General features: G+C 42.1%; 1 protein-coding gene across 2 annotated transcripts; it reads right to left on the reverse strand.

The window, feature by feature from the left end:
* Positions 1–8,048: 8,048 nt before the first annotated feature.
* LOC106573920 (interferon-induced protein 44-like) lies at positions 8,049–15,249 on the reverse strand. 2 transcript variants are annotated; one of them, XM_014149381.2, is made up of 9 exons: positions 15,056–15,249; positions 14,418–14,509; positions 10,428–10,938; positions 10,288–10,339; positions 9,908–10,103; positions 9,477–9,629; positions 9,160–9,331; positions 8,955–9,055; positions 8,049–8,858 (listed from the first exon to the last, which is right to left on the reverse strand). In XM_014149381.2, the coding sequence occupies exons 1-9, from the start codon at positions 15,177–15,179 to the stop codon at positions 8,676–8,678; spliced, it is 1,584 nt and encodes a 527-aa protein (XP_014004856.2). In that variant the 5' UTR covers positions 15,180–15,249; the 3' UTR covers positions 8,049–8,675. The 2 variants fall into 2 exon arrangements, with proteins under 2 accessions (XP_014004856.2, XP_045553256.1); XM_045697300.1 differs by lacking the exons at positions 14,418–14,509; positions 15,056–15,249 and adding an exon at positions 13,568–14,357.
* Between the last annotated feature and the right edge of the window lie 1,073 nt (positions 15,250–16,322).

Raw genomic sequence — 16,322 nt, forward strand, 5'->3', positions numbered from 1 at the left:
GGAAGAACAGTATCTAGTAAAGATGAGGTCAAGCGTATTGCCTGCCTTGTGAGTGGGGGGGAAGGTGAGAGGGTGAGGTCAAAAGAGGAGAGGAGTGGAAAGAAGGAGGCAGAGAGGAATGAGTCAAAGGTAGACGTGGGGAGGTTAAAGTCACCCAGAACTGTGAGAGGTGAGCCATCCTCAGGAAAGGAACTTATCAAGGCGTCAAGCTCATTGATGAACTCTCCAAGGGAACCTGGAGGGCGATAAATGATAAGGATGTTAAGCTTGAAAGGGCTGGTAACTGTGACAGCATGGAATTCAAATGAGGAGATAGACAGATGGGTCTTGGGAGAGATGAGGATTCCAGTGCCACCACCCCGCTGGCTCGATGCTCTAGGGGTATGCGAGAACACGTGGGCAGACGAGGAGAGAGCAGTAGGAGTAGCAGTGTTATCTGTGGTAATCCATGTTTCCGTCAGCGCCAGGAAGTCTAGGGACTGGAGGGTAGCATAGGCTGAGATGAACTCAGCCTTGTTGGCCGCAGACCGGCAGTTCCAGAGGCTGCCGGAGACCTGGAACTCCACGTGGGTCGTGCACGCTGGGACCACCAGGTTAGAGTGGCAGCGGCCACGCGGTGTGAAGCGTTTGTATGGCCTGTGCAGAGGGGAGAAAACAGGGATAGACAGACACATAGTTGACAAGCTACAGAAGAGGCTACGCTAATGCAAAGGAGATTGGAATGACAAGTGGACTACACGTCTCGAATGTTCAGAAAGTTAAGCTTACGTTGCAAAAATCTTATTGACTAAAATGACGAAAATGATACAGTACTGCTGGCTGGTGGAGTAGGCTAGCTAGCAGTGGCTGCGTTGTTGACTTTGTTTGAACGTGTAGCTGGCTAGGTAACCTCGATAGTTTCAGTACTACACCTTGTCATGATACAAAAGCAACTATGTAGCTAGCTAACATAACACTAATCAAGACGTTCCTTTGTAATGTATTTAGTTTCTACAATGCTGCTCGTCGGTAATAGTTGGCTAGGTTTGGAAAAATGGCGTCGCGGGGGATGAAAATAGCTGGCTAGCTAACCTCGATAATTACTCTAAACTACACAATTATCAAGCTATGACAAAGACAACTATGTAGCTAGCTAGCTAACACTGCACTAGTCAAATCGTTCCGTTGTAATGTAATAGTATCTACAGCGCTGCTAGTCGGTAACGGTAGGCTAGCTAGCAGTGGGTTTGATGATGACTAGGTGTGTTGACTAAGTCTGGAGTCTGGACAACGGCGTCGCGGCGCGGCTGGCTAGCTAACCTCGATAATTACTCTAAACTACACAATTATCTTAGATACAAAGACAGCAAAGACAACTATGTAGCTAGCTAACTAACACTAACACCACACTAATCAAGTCGTTCCGTTGTAATGTAATAGTTTCTACAGTGCTGCTAGTCGGTAGAAGTTGGCTAGTTGGCTAGCTAGCAGTGTTGACTACGTTAGGAGGACGAAAATAGCTGGCTAGCTAACCTCGATAATTACTCTAAACTACACAATTATCTTTGATACAAAGACGGCTATGTAGCTAGCTAAGAAGAATTGCTCAGATCAAAACAAATCAAACCGTTGTAATGTAATGAAGTGTAATATTACCTGTGGAGCGAAGCGAAGTGCGACTACTCGCTCCGAACTACTCCTTCCAGTTCTCTGCTGCCAATGACTGGAACGAACTACAAAAATCTCTGAAACTGGAAACACTTATCTCCCTCGCTAGCTTTAAGCACCAGCTATCAGAGCAGCTCCCAGATCACTGCACCTGTACATAGCCCATCTATAATTTAGCCCAAACTACTACCTCTTCCCCTACTGTATTTATTTATTTTATTTATTTTGCTCCTTTGCACCATATTATTTATATTTTAACTTTGAACTTTCTTCAAATAACAAATCTACCATTCCAGTGTTTTACTTGCTATACTTTATTTACTCTGCCACCATGGCCTTCTTTGCCTTTACCTCCCTTATCTCACATCATTAGCTCACATTGTATATAGTCTTATTTCTTTCTACTGTATCATTGATTGTATGTCGTTTTACTCCATGTGTAACTCTGTTTTTGTATGTTGTCGAACTGCTTTGCTTTATCTTGGCCAGGTCGCAATTGTAAATGAGAACTTGTTCTCAACTTGCCTAGCTGGTTAAATAAAGGTGAAATAAAATAAATAAAAAAGACTGAGGCAAAAGTTCACCTTCCAACAGGACAACGACCCTAAGCACACAGCCAAGACAATGCAGGAGTGGCTTCAGGACAAGTCTCTGAATGTCCTTGAGTGGCCTAGCCAGAGCCCGGACTTGAACCTGATCGAATATCTCTAGAGTGGCCTGAAAAAAACCTGTGCAGCAACGTTCCCCATCCAACCTAACAGAGCTTAAGAGGATCTGCAGAGAAGATTGGGAGAAACTCCCCAAATACAGGTGTGTCAAGCTTGTAGCGTCATACCCAAGAAGACTCAAGGATGTAATCGCTGCCAAAGGTGCTTCAACAAAGTACAGAGTAAAGGGCCTGAATACTAACATAAATATGATATTTCAGTTTTCCTGTTTTTGCTTTGTTATTATGGGGTATTGTGTGTAGATTGATGAGGAAACAAAACAATTTTATCCATTTTAGATTAAGGCTGTAATGTATCAACATTTGGAAAAAGTCAAGAGGTCTGAATACTTTCTGAATGCACTATAAATTAACACATCCCAACAATAAAGTACAATAGATGAGAGCCTAAAGGTAATGCTGCCTTTGCAGACTGTGATAGACACACATCTGAAGTCAAAATGGTCTAATGAGTTTTGTGTACAACATGTTGGAAGGCAGTTCCTCTGTGATACTCAGTTGGACTAACAAACATAGCCTACCTTCTCTCCAGAGAAACCTCAAGTAGAGTCTATACAGTAAGGCAGTCTGGGAATGAATGCTTATTTTTCATCATCTCACAGAATAGAGCACTGAACCAGGCCATGAAGGGAGAACGAGAATCATGTTATACTTGTCAGTCATTCAAAATGGTTAAACATCATCGGAAACATTATTTTGAAATAACCAGATTGAGTGTTTGTTGGTTGTGATCCACAAGGCATTTAAACGCTTTACTGTCGGACACAGTACCCTTGCAACCATTCAGTAATTGTGACACAATGTCTCTGTGGAAGTTCAGTAGGCATATTAAGACATTATGAAATGTAATGCATTTTTTAAACAGAATTGATTCGAGAACTACGGGTTGTTTCTAGACCGGGCCACTGTCTTTAGGCCTATATGACTTGCCTTCTTTGACATTCTGTTATGACTTCTACAGGTCTACGTTTGGGAGAATCCCTGGGTGTATCACTGAAGAGCTTATCAGTGAAAGTGGGGGAGGATGCCATTCTGAACTGCCTTCTGTCCACTAACTGTAGATTGGCCACTGTAAGCTGGTACAGGCAGAGTCCAGGAGAGAGGATTGAGATAGTACTGCGCTGACCAACACCTCCCATCTGATCTACGGTCAAGGCTTCCATCCCAACATGTTCACTGTCCAGACCAATGATAGCAGCCCATTTCACCAGCAGCAGTTGGTGATCCATGGATCTAAAGAGGATTACATGGCAGTTTATTACTGTGGACCTACAGAAGGACTTGAGAGAAACAACAACTGATTTGTAGAAATTAATGTAAGGTATACTATGTAATAACATTGTACTGTATCTACAGATGTAGGATCATAATTTGATAACTCTTTTGTTGCTGAGTATTTTCCTGCACAGCAGGAAATGCAAACTGGTAGTTTATTCAATGTTTAAAAAGGTATCTAAGGCTTGTAATTTCCACTAAAACATTACTGACTGATTTGCCGTAACAAAATAATTGTCAACCCCTACCAAAAATATCCATTAATTACAATCCACATAATAATTCACATTTCCAGTTGCTGCAGGATTATTTTCCTGATGTAGCAAACTGGATCAAATTAATATCCTGCATCTGTATAAGGTACTCTGTACTGGCCTTCCAAAGCAACTCCTAATAAACTCTCAGGTTGATGTTGTTTTTTTGTTATTGCCATGTTCTGAGAGTGAAAATTTCTCGTGGGTTGAAACAAACGACGAAAAACAGTTCCATAAGGCTCCCAGGCTATACAGAAAATAACCACCCACAAAACACAAGTGAAACAAACCTCAACTAAATATGGCCTCCAATTAGAGACAACGACAACCAGCTGCCTCTAATTGGAGGTCCTACCAAAAACCCATCATAGAAATAGAAAACATAGAACCTAAACACACAAAACAAACACCCCCTGCCACCCCCTGACCAAACTACAATGACAAATAACCCCTTTTACTGGTCAGGACGTGACAGACACCTAAGTGACGGGCGGTTTCCTGTTCCACGTGTGTCGGCAGTGCTATTTGATGCACACCTACAAAACAAATTTGTTTCACACACTGTCAACTGACAGAATTGACCACAGTTCCTATAATCATTCATTCCATTGCTAAAATGCTTTCTATTGTGCTCACCCAGGTCACTGATGTGTTTCTGAAGCTGTTGGAAGGTGTTTGGGGTGGAGGTGCTGCGATTAGTTTTTCGCTGACTGGGACGTATTTTCCCACGCTACAGACAGCTATATTGGTCCACTAATACAGGACTAGTAAAGGCCCAGTGCATGCACTACTTTTGTTTTTTGTTAGTGCCTAAGCAATCAAAAAAAAAAATACTCTTTGAAACTATAGGCTATTTTTGCAAAACTGTACATACTAACCACAAAATCTTACACCAAACCTACAAAACATTATGCATCCCTTGTAAAGCAAGCAATTCTTGCAAAACTCTTCAAACTCTTTTTCAAAAATTGTGTTTTTGCGTCAATACAGTACACACAAACCATTATTTGAATAAGAACACAAAGCACCAACTACGCACTGATAGTATAAATGAAAAACAGTGTTTTTTCTGGTGGTGCTTTTTCTGTGTGCAGGGCATAGCAGTTTGCAATAAAGTTTTGTCATACATGTAGTAAACACACATACACACAGATATCCTAATGTGTATTCCGAACATACCACACCATCAATACAAATAAAAATAGAAAAATTCTCTCAAGGTTCTAACACTCCTCAAACAACAAAAGCGCAGTAGAAGAAAACACACATTTGCGCTAGAATAAAAGGAACAGAATTTTTGGGGCTACATCTCGCCTTCTTTGTGGGTCTGGCCATAAGACTTCATCTACATCACATGCAATGTTGTCTTGAGCTAGGCAGCGTGGAAAGTATCACCTGGAGTGCTGTATCCAGGCCTGGTGTGACCCCTGATCAATGTCTCCACAAGTCTCCTCCATTGCCTGTACAAGGGGTATGCGTTGGTGGGGCTGGCGATCATACCCCTTCAAACACCATGCAGAGAAGAATTCTTCAATAGTATTCAAGAACGGAGAGTATGGGGGAGATTGAGTGCAATGAAAAGTGGGTGACCAGCCCGGTGGAAACTAACATTATCCCAGATGATAACGTACCTGGGCTGCTCTGGCCCCTGGTCATTAGGGATTACGCTGTTGTGGAAGGTGTCCAGAAATGTGATATTGTGAGCAGTGTTATAAGGGCCTAGGATTGCATGATGGTGAAGGCCGCCGTTTTGACTAATAGCTGCACACATTGTTATGTTGCCATCACGTTGTCCCGGTACGTTGATGATGGCACAGTGTCCGATGATATTTCTGCCACGGCCCCTTGTTTTTGCAAGGTTGAAACCTGCCTCGTCCACATATATTAGCTCATGATGCACTGCATCTGCTTCTAGCTCCATATGATGTAGCACCATACACTTCCAGTACCAATGATATGAATCTGTGCAGGTAAGCTATACTATCCTATCTCAGTTGTTTTACACGGTCTGAGTTTCTTTCGAGAGGGACTCTGAACAGCTGCTTCATCCTAATTCTATTGCATTTCAGTAGACGAGACAGTGCAGAGAGACTCACACTGTCGACGTTTTGGAATATGGTGTCATCTGCCATTATGTGGTCCTGCAGTTCTGAGTCTGATGCAGTTATTTGTAATGACCATATTTACAGTGTGGGTCTCCTGCTCTGGGGTGAACAGTCAAACTCTAACACCAGATACTGGTTTTCTTGCAGTTCTGTAAATACCTTTGAATGGTTTTAGTGATACATCCTTCTCATTATGAAAGTACAGTACATATTACTGTACCAGTAAGACTACAGCACTTACAGTTACTTACCGGTTCTCATTTCAAAATATCCGGATGATACCTGCAACAGTATAGCAGCTCAGATTTGGTTGAACGCATTGCCCAGCCTCCCTCATGCTCATCCCGTGGTTGACATGGTCAACCACAGTCGCTCTGATTTCATCAGTTATTGTGTTCCTGACTCCTCTTCCTCTTCCCTGTCCTCTCATTCTCCCCTATCCTACTTCCTCTTCCTCATCCTCCTCGTCTAGTTCTCACCCCTCTTACCCTCTGTCCAATATTAGCCTCCATTGTTGTCCAAACCAAATGTTTACCTGTGGCCTATTTAGTGCTCAAGCTCTGATTTGTAAGTGAACTCATTATCTAAAAGTGTTTTCACATGTGTCCATGTAGAAAGACAATTGGCGAAATAGTGTAGTAATGTAGAGACCAATGTTTACAGTTTTGATAGAAGTGTGTTATTAAATTGAGTGGAAAGCAGAGAACCTGCATTCAGTTTGGCACACTTGGTAAATACATTGGCTACAAGTGTTAATGGTTTCAGAGATAGTGCTTCAAGAATCACCGTTAGGGTTTAAGCATTCAGGAAGAAAAAAAATGATTCAGGGGGTGCTTCAGCAGCCTACTTCCTACGGCTATAGGTGTAGCTGAACACTTTAGAAGCATCCACCACAAAGACGACACATTGAACCTTGTCTTTTAAGGGACGGCTTCTTCACATGGCTGTTCAAGACTGAACATTACCTTGATTATTCAAACCAACCAGCTGAAAGAGTTGGAATATTCTGTACTTAGAGACATTTATATCAGGGGTGAGCAACTCCTGTCTTATCCTGTGAGGCTGCCTGCATGAGTATGTTCCAACCCAGCACTATCTCACCTGAATCATATTAGTGGTCTAAATTGCAGACTGTGATTAGTTGAATCAGGTGTGTTAGAGGTAAACTGGAACAAAAGCTGGCACACACTGTGGCCCCAGTTGCATTATCATTGTAATCTAATTGGTTATTGTCTTGTGTTTTTGTAACATGTAAACACAGACATATGAGCGTAACAAAACCTGTGAGCAGTCTATTGATTAGTAGAATATACAAAAGAATATTCAAGAAACTTCCTCTGGTCATTTTGAAATGTTTTAATGTCAGTGACATTTTGCAAGTCTACTGATAAAGATCAAATTAAATGAAGTCACCCAGGACCAATACCAGTTTCTTTTTTTCAGCAGCAGCTGTATACATTCTTTTCCTCTCTCTGTCACAATCTAAACTGGACTATTATATTGAATTCCTGTTTTCATATAGGAGATACAAGTTATGTATTGGCAGAGGGTATTATTTGCATTTCAGCGATGGAGCTCTTGTCTTCCAGCAACGTAATTTGAAAGAAGCGGTGAGGCCCCAAAATAAAAATATTCTCTGGCTGTTTTGGAGACTCAGAGTGCTTGTTGTGTTCCTTCTCTCGGGTGAGGACAGTGAATCACACTGCATTACGCAGTAAGACCTCTGTCACCTGTCTGGAAGGGACATGGTGTCTAAATGAAGTAAAGCTCCTCAGTTGTAATGCAAAATGTTACCATTATTGCTATCGGCCACTAAACACTGGAAAGAAGTGGCAGCAGAAAGTAGTTGACAATTTGTATTTGAAAGTAAGCATAGTTGTCGAGGAACAGGTCAGGACCAATATAAAGGGGAACGGAAACACTGTGCTCCAAAAAACATGTTCAAACATGTTCATTCCATTGACTGTTTCTTATGTGCTCAATGTTGATTGTAATGTACTATAGTGTCAACTAACACAATGAAACATGAGGACACTACTATGATATTCAACAAAGGTAACTTTAATGGGCAGCTTTTCCAACAGCAGCACATACTATTAGCAACTTATTTTCAGTTTCATGATATACTGTCATCTAGTGGTTAAACCACAAGCAATTGCAAGCCAAATGTGAAGTGAATCCAATGTAAAAACTACATGATCTTGTACTAAGTTTAACCTCTACTTTTTCTTCAGCTGGGGTATATTCTGAGGAGCAGATTGCTGTATGAGACTATCCAAGAACTGACTATGTAGGATCAACTAGTATGCAAAGCAATCAATGAACATATGAAGAAAACCCAGGCCTTTCACCTATCCCATGTAATCCAAACAATCACAATGATGTAAACAAGAACAGAATTAGCCATGCTAGTGAACTAACTTTCTTTTTATGCCTAAATATAGATTATTTCTAGCAATTGAATAAAATATTCAAGATGTAGGCTCAATGAGGCATGTTATGTTATTCTTATCATTCTGTAGTTGCGTAATGGATAACTAGTCATCATAATTATGATTACGTGAACACCATAGAACAAGATATACAGAATGAGGCAGAGAGAGGGCTAAACAAGGTGGCATAGACAGGCAATACCACCACCATGCTGGGTGATCTCCTCTACTTGGTCTAGTCGTGTTTCTCTTGGTCGTTGACGTCATCAAAGTAGTTGTCTGCGAAGCGGAGCATCTGGATCAGGGCGCTGAGGAGCAGGATGTCACAGCTCATGTCCAGCTCCAGCTCTTCACTGTAGTTCTTCACCGGGACAATGCAGGACATGGGTAGCCCCAGACGGCCACTCACCTCCTGGGCCTATGGGAGTCGGACACACCAAGCATTACCAAACATTACCCAAACATTTATGTGACTGTTCATGGTCATCTAATGCAGGGGGAGTGCAGAGCTCACCTTGGTCTTTATGTACTGGCTGTTGTACACGTTCCTCAAGTTGTTGGCCACACAGGGACAGGCCTCATCCACCTTGGTAAGAAGAACCAGCTGTGGGATGCCTGTGGAACAACAACCCTCCATTAGTGTCACTAACCAGGGATTGCGCTAGTATAGTCTGTATAATCCATCATCTTTAACCCAGGTTTCTCTCGGACTGACTGACCTAGCAGGTTGACCCTCCTGCGAATGGCCACCAGTTTCTCCTCCAGTTTGGTGGACATAATGGAGACTTTGCAGGTGTCCATGACGTACACCACACAGTGGATCCTTTCATGCAGTTTCACTGACTGCCGGAATCCGTGGGCATCTGCTTGCAGAGGGACTGATGGGTTGAACTGGGAAAGGGAAAGACGAGGGGTTTGGGTCATACTGAGGAGAATCAAAGTGTGTATGTATGTATGTATGTATGTATGTATGTATGTATGTATGTATGTATGTATGTATGTATGTATGTATGTATGTATGTATGTAGCCCCTCACCTGGTATCTGTCTGGCACATGGCCTTTCAGAATGCTGCTGATGTCATCCACATCTAGCCCCGCCCCTGTGGCCTCCTCCATTCCCATCGTGTCACACAAAATGATTGGCAGCGGTTTGCCATCGCGTCCAGCCTTAACTGAGTAGGTGCGAAACTGAAATATAATTAATGCATCATCATTTTGTCCAGTGATACAGTGGTAAAAAAAAACATATATGGTAGGCAAACTAATCACCAGTTGCGGTGGAAAAACAAATGTTGCCTATACATTCAAAAGGTGGGTAGACTGTTGAGCAAAAAAAAAGTAGGTAAACTGTGTTTACCCTCCACTACACCACTGATTTTGTCCACATAAATATGATGACATTCATTCAAATTGTTGAAGCAGAGACAAAAAAGAAGACCAGTTGTTTAACATGGTAGACCACATACCTGAGTGGTCAGACTGGTTCCAGAGCTGCCCGATATGGCCTGGCTGGTCACATGGCCTCGGAAGATGGAGTTGACAGAGTTGAAAAAGCTGGACTTTCCAGCGCCGACTGGGCCGATGAGTAGAACTCTAGCCTGACCCACAGAACTGATCATGGGCCTGTAGAGCTTAACAGAGTCCATCAGCTCCTTTCTCCTCCTGTGGAAAACAAGAACCTCAATTTAATATGCAAATGCTTTAATGTACTGTACTCATCAATCGTATAACATTCAGTATATGTGGCCCATGTGAGAATCACATGATGCAATTGTAGTCAAAACATTAACACAGGCATTACTGCATCACAAAAAATAAATGATGGTCATTTCTGTTTGGAGCTTACTCAGCTTTCCAAAGAATTGTCCTCCATGGCTTTTCGATGATGTTACCACCTTCTGTTAAAAAATATATATATTTATTTAATCATATGCACAATAAAAAAAATACACATTAAAGAGAGAAGAGAATTGATTCTACACTCACCTTCCACTTTATACACCTCACACTCAGTTAGGTTAAGGTTATTGCCATGCATTTCTGCAGCATTGAAGTTGTAGTAGTTTCCTGGAATGCTGATCACTGTAGCGGTGTTAGCGTTCATTAACAACAAAGCCTCCCCAAAGTAAGGGCCAGTTGTGTTATGCATTTTGACCGCATATTGGGCATTTGTGACAGGATACCTGACAGGATTTCTACCAGTTAAACTGAACAAAAAGGCTTTGTCATCCTGTATGTACTGGCCTTGCTTGGCTACATCATGATCTTTACTTGTGTAGCCTCCAAAAACAAACCCTGTGGAGTTATATCCTACAGAGACTGTGGGACCTTGGTGGTCACATTTCTGGTGAAAGGCTGCTCCTGTGTAGCCATATATACTGGCCTTGAACAGCAGGCTGAGTTTGACGTTTCCCAGTAAAGAACACAGCTGTTTCTCCTGTTCCTGGGTCAGTTTGGGGTTCATGTTGGGGATCACGTTGGTCTCAGTAGGGGTGGTCTGAGGAAAAACACAAATGAGTAGTGATGCACCGATATGACATTTTTGGCCGATACCGATATTTTCCTTGCCAAAAACCCGATACCGATAACTGTTATTAAAAATTTTAGCGGCCTTAAGCATTTTAGTAGGGTTAAATACACACACACAGACACAGCGGTCTAAGGCACTGCATTTCAGTGCAAGAGGTGTCACTACTACAGTCCTTCGTTCGAATCCAGGCTGTATCACATCCGGCCGTGATTGGGAGTCCCATAGGGCGGAGCACAATTGGCCCAGCATCATCCGGGTTTGGCCGGGGTAGGCCGTCATTGTAAATAAACATTTGTTCTTAACTGACTTGCCTAGTTAAATAAAGGTTACACACACACCAAAAAGTTATTTTGTTGGCATTTTCGTATGTCCCCATTACCAGTAAAACCTCATCAAAACCTATTTCTTTCACTTACTTGCTGTGCTGTTTCGTCGTTCAGTCATTTTTATTCTCAACCAGGATTTCATCATACATGTCAAGCAGTGAAGTTTCAGGTCTGTCTGTCCGTGGCCTCTCTTCCTCTGTGCGCACTGTCACTGTGTCCATTTCCATCTTGTCCAGCTGTGTATGTAATATTTCACGTAAACCCTGTTTCTTGTCTGCATCGAAGTAGCGGTCCTTGTACATAGCATCGAACATGGTGGCGACACAGTAAAGAGAGAATGCCACCGAATCGCTTGTTCACAGCCTGTGTCGACAGTTTTGTTGAGCAGGCGTTTCAATGCCATGACAGAGGGTATCATGTCTGCTGCAGGCGCAGTCAGTTGTTCGAATGGAGCTAGCTAGTGTGTTCATGTTTCCAAGTTCCAAACATGTTCTCAAATGCCATTGAAATGGCAGCAGCGGTATGACAACCAGTATATTCTTGAGCATGCAATACAACTTTCCTCAGTACAAAGTCCTCGACGACCCACTGTGCTGTCAGACTCAGCATGCTCATGGAGCTGATATGCTGGTCCAAATGTCAGTCGTAAAGCTATTACTGTGTAACTCCGGTAGGGCAACATATGAAAAATAGCGCACTTGGTACTGTGTACCGGTGCTCGACCAGTCGGCGAAAGCCAACATCACCCACGACAGAGAACGGTTGATTGTCAAGAGCAACGAATTCCATTATCTTGGCGTTAATGGATTTTGCCTTGTGAGTTGTCTTGCTGAAATGTTCTTACTCTTTCAAATGACTGCTTCACCTGTTGACTGCTCGATCTACCCAGCAGACATTGTGGGCTAGGTTAGGAATACTGTGCTGCACATGTAGCGCAACATTTTACGTGGCGCCATTACGTCATGTACCTACGTTATATAAGTATGCACGTCAGCTTTGACATCGGTTTTGCACATCGGTGTTAAACTAGACATCGCTCGATATGGTCACCGATATCGTGCATCCCTACAAATGAGATTCTGACATAACACCCTAATGCTTCATCTGGAGTTTTATCAAATTTACCCAGCTAACAAACGTTCCCACAACTTTAGAGAATGCGCCTAATATTTTCATAGTAATGTTCCAGTGACATGCAAGGACGGTTTTCAAGAGACCATTCCCTTAATGTCAACCAGAACTAACCCAGAACGGCATAACCATGTTCTCAAAATATTCAATATTAATGTTCTAGACATGTTTCATGGGAACTCTGTGTCCAGTTTTCTGAGGTTTAGTAGAACATTCCATCAACGTCCCATAAACTTACATAGAACATGGTTGCCATGTTCTCAGAATATAAGATATCAATGTTCTAGAACACGGATATACAACTGGGGGCCGCAGCGGTACTGTAGGGAGTCGTAAAAAAAAAAGATATACAGTGCATTCGGAAAGTATTCAGACCCCTTGACTTTTTCCACATTGTTACATTACAGCCTTATTCTTATTCTGAAATTACGACCCTATTCAGAACAAGAACTTCTTACTCAATCGCATCGCTATTCATTTTGAATAAATTAGTCTGTCAATTTGAACTAAGTAAGCTGCTAAATCGTTCAGCTTGCCAACATCTTGCCTTGGCTACTGTAGGCTATCTGAAATTAGATATAGGCCTATCGGGGCTATATGCTACCTACAATCATAAATCCAGATTGTAGTCAGTAGCATAGGCCATATGCCTATTGAAATGGCAAGTAAATCTTGCAAATATACAATTTATAACTGTTTGCTGGCACATACTAAAGGCACAATTGCCAGAAAATAGCCTAACGTGATTTTAAGTTCAAAAGTTTCTTTGCAGAGATTTCGAGATCCTCTGTCCAACTTTTATCACTCACACTCTGTCGGATTTATCTATAGTTATGCACATGCACAAGAAGGGATTTATTTAAAATCATAGCAGTCAAACGAGTTAAATCAACACTCATTGAGGGAAAAAGATCTAGCAAGTTTAATAAAAGCTAATAATATTTTTTATTGCAACATATTTAAAATCTCTTTATTAGGAAAGGGGGTACCAAGTCAGTTCTACAATTGAATGGCTTCAACTGAAATGTGTCTTCAGCATTTAACCCAACCCTTCTGAATCAGAGGTGCGGGGGGCTGCCTTAATCGACATCCACGTCGTCGGGGAACAGTGGGTTAGGGTTAGAACGATCGATTTTTACCTTGTCAGCTCGGGGATTCGATCCAGCAAACTTTCGGCTACCGGTCCAACGCTCTAACCACTAGGCTATTACAGCACATTAGCTCCGCAATAATTATTATTATTTTGATGGGAAACATTAATTTGGCTTCTTGTCGTTACAAATTACGTCGTTATTCCGTCTTAATTACATCAATAACTTCGTGAGAAAAGGATGTATTGGATAAATATGGCAACTCCTCCGTTGCTGCGAAAAAAATTGCTAGTTTTCAGACTTTCTGGGCAGGTTGATGGGTCTTTTGAATTTGACATTTTTACTGGACCTGGCAACCCTGGGAGCGTTTAACCCTGGGTGGTGTTTAACCCCAAGCCACCCTAAACACCTGTGGGATTCTGTAAACTTGATATTTTGAGTTTGTTGAAACATGCAGATGTCGAATTCATTATATTTTACATTGTTTCACCAAAGTAAACAGTCTGTGCTCATTCTGACTGTCTGATAAGAGCAATAGACTGATACATGATCAGATGCTATGTGAAGAGCTTAACTATCACTTTCACCACGCCCTTTCCTTCAGTGGCCAGGATAAAGAAACGAAACGAAACTGAATTTGGCACACGCAAAAAAGACAGTTGTACAACTGTTTCGTTTTTGTTAGAGAAAAATTCTAACATTTCAAATAGATGAATAACAAAATCACAACAAAATGGTGTTTGCATTGGCATGCTGCTAATTTTCAAAATAATTGTCAACCTAAAGACAGCAGGCTTGGCACAAATAAGGATTATCCACATGAACGGGTCAAAATATAAAGTTATTAATATCAGAACTAACTAGCTAAAAAACGTCTTAAAAGGAATGCAACACTCACCTGAAAATGCTCGTTCACGGTTCTTGAGTACGCAAAAAGGTACTGCAGCAGAGAGGAGGAGACTAATGGAGAAGTTTTACTCCACCCAAAATCTGTCCACGAAAAACGAAAATAAACCCACGTAGTGAGGATTTTTGTATGGAGGTCAATGAAGAGTGTCAAATTTGTTCAACAAAAAAATGAATTGCTAATTTGATAAGTGAGACTTGTTTGATCTAATATAGTTTCGTGGTTAGATTGTTACGAATGCACGAATAAGTGATGATGATTCCATGATTCCATATGTTTTATTTCATAGTTTTGATGTCTGGAATGAGTAGGTGTCCAAACTTTTGACTGGTACTGTATGAAACATTAAGAGTAAATTAAATGTCATGAACATGTGTGCTTTTTGAACAGTGTTTCCCTGTTCCCCTCTATATTAGTCCTAACCTGTTCCTCTACTAGGCTACTCCACTTACTTTCAAATATAAACTGTCAACTACCTGAAGTTCAACTTTCTGCTGCCATTTCTTTCCAGTGTTTAGTGGCCTATAGCAAGAATGGTAACATTTTGCATTACAACTGAGGAGCTTTAACTTCTCTTGTAGACTGACTATGTCCCTAATAGGACAGGTGATACTTAACAGAGGTCTTACTGTGTAGTGCGGTATGGTTCCCTGTCCTTGCCCGAGAGAAGGAACACAACAAGCACTCTTCAAATGAAGTCGCTGCAAGACCAGAGATCCATTGGTGAAATGCAAACACACTCTCCCAACGCATATCTCCTATATGAAAACAGGAATTAAATATTATGAAAATGCCATAACGTGTCAAGTCCAGTTTCGATTGTGACACAGAAGAAAATACATATACAGTAGCTGCTGCTAGAGGGATCCAAAAGACTAGTTTTGGTCCAAGGTGACTTCATTTAATCTGATCTTTGTCGATAGACTTACAAAATATCCCTGTGACAAAAAAATGTCAGTGGCAATAGGACCATAGAATAAGTTTGTTTTGCTCTTCTTGAAAATTGTCTTTGTAACAGCTGTCGTAGAGAGGGGACCAAAGCGCAGCGTGTTGATTGCTCATGATGAATATTTATTTTAACTCAGAACACTAAAGAAAAAATACGAGAAAACGAAAGCGCAGTTCTGTCAGGTACAGAAAACTAAACAGAAGACAACTACCCACAAACAGTGGAAAAAACCCTACTTAAGTATGATCTCTAATTAGAGACAACGAGGACCAGCTGCCTCTAATTGGAAATATCCCCAAAAAAAACAACATAGAAATAGAAAACTAGAACCTAAACAGATATACAAAACATAGAAAAACACCCCCTGTCACACCCTGACCTACTCTACCATAGAAAATAACATCTTACTATGATCAGGACATGACAGTACCCCCCCAAAAGTGCCACTAAAAAACTAAAAGGGAGGGTAGGGTGGGTAACTCCTGTCTATGGCGGCTCTAGTGCAGTCCACATAACCTTATCCTCCAGCAGAGGAGGCAGCTCCAGTTCGGGGCGTAACCCCCGCTCCACCCGCTGATCCCGCTGCTTTAGTACCACCGGACCGTGGATCATCGCTGGAGGTTCCGGGCTGCAGGCCGCAGCTGGAGGCGCCGGGCTGGGGAGCGTCGCTGGAGGCGCCGGACTGGGGAGCGTCGCTGGAGGCTTTGCGCCGGACTGGGGAGCGTCGCTGGAGGCTTTGCGCCATGGATCATCCCTACAGGCTCCGGGCCATGGATCATCACTGGAGTCTTCGCGCCATGGATCATCACTGGAGGCTTCGCGCCATGGATCATCACTGGAGGCTTCGCGCCATGGATCATCACTGGAGGCTTCGCGCCATGGATCATCACTGGAGGCTTCGCGCCATGGATCATCACTGGAGGCTTCGCGCCATGGATCATCACTGG

The sequence above is a fragment of the Salmo salar genome, chromosome ssa16 (genome assembly GCF_905237065.1).
Source record: "Salmo salar chromosome ssa16, Ssal_v3.1, whole genome shotgun sequence".
Classification (NCBI taxonomy): Eukaryota; Metazoa; Chordata; class Actinopteri; order Salmoniformes; family Salmonidae; genus Salmo; species Salmo salar.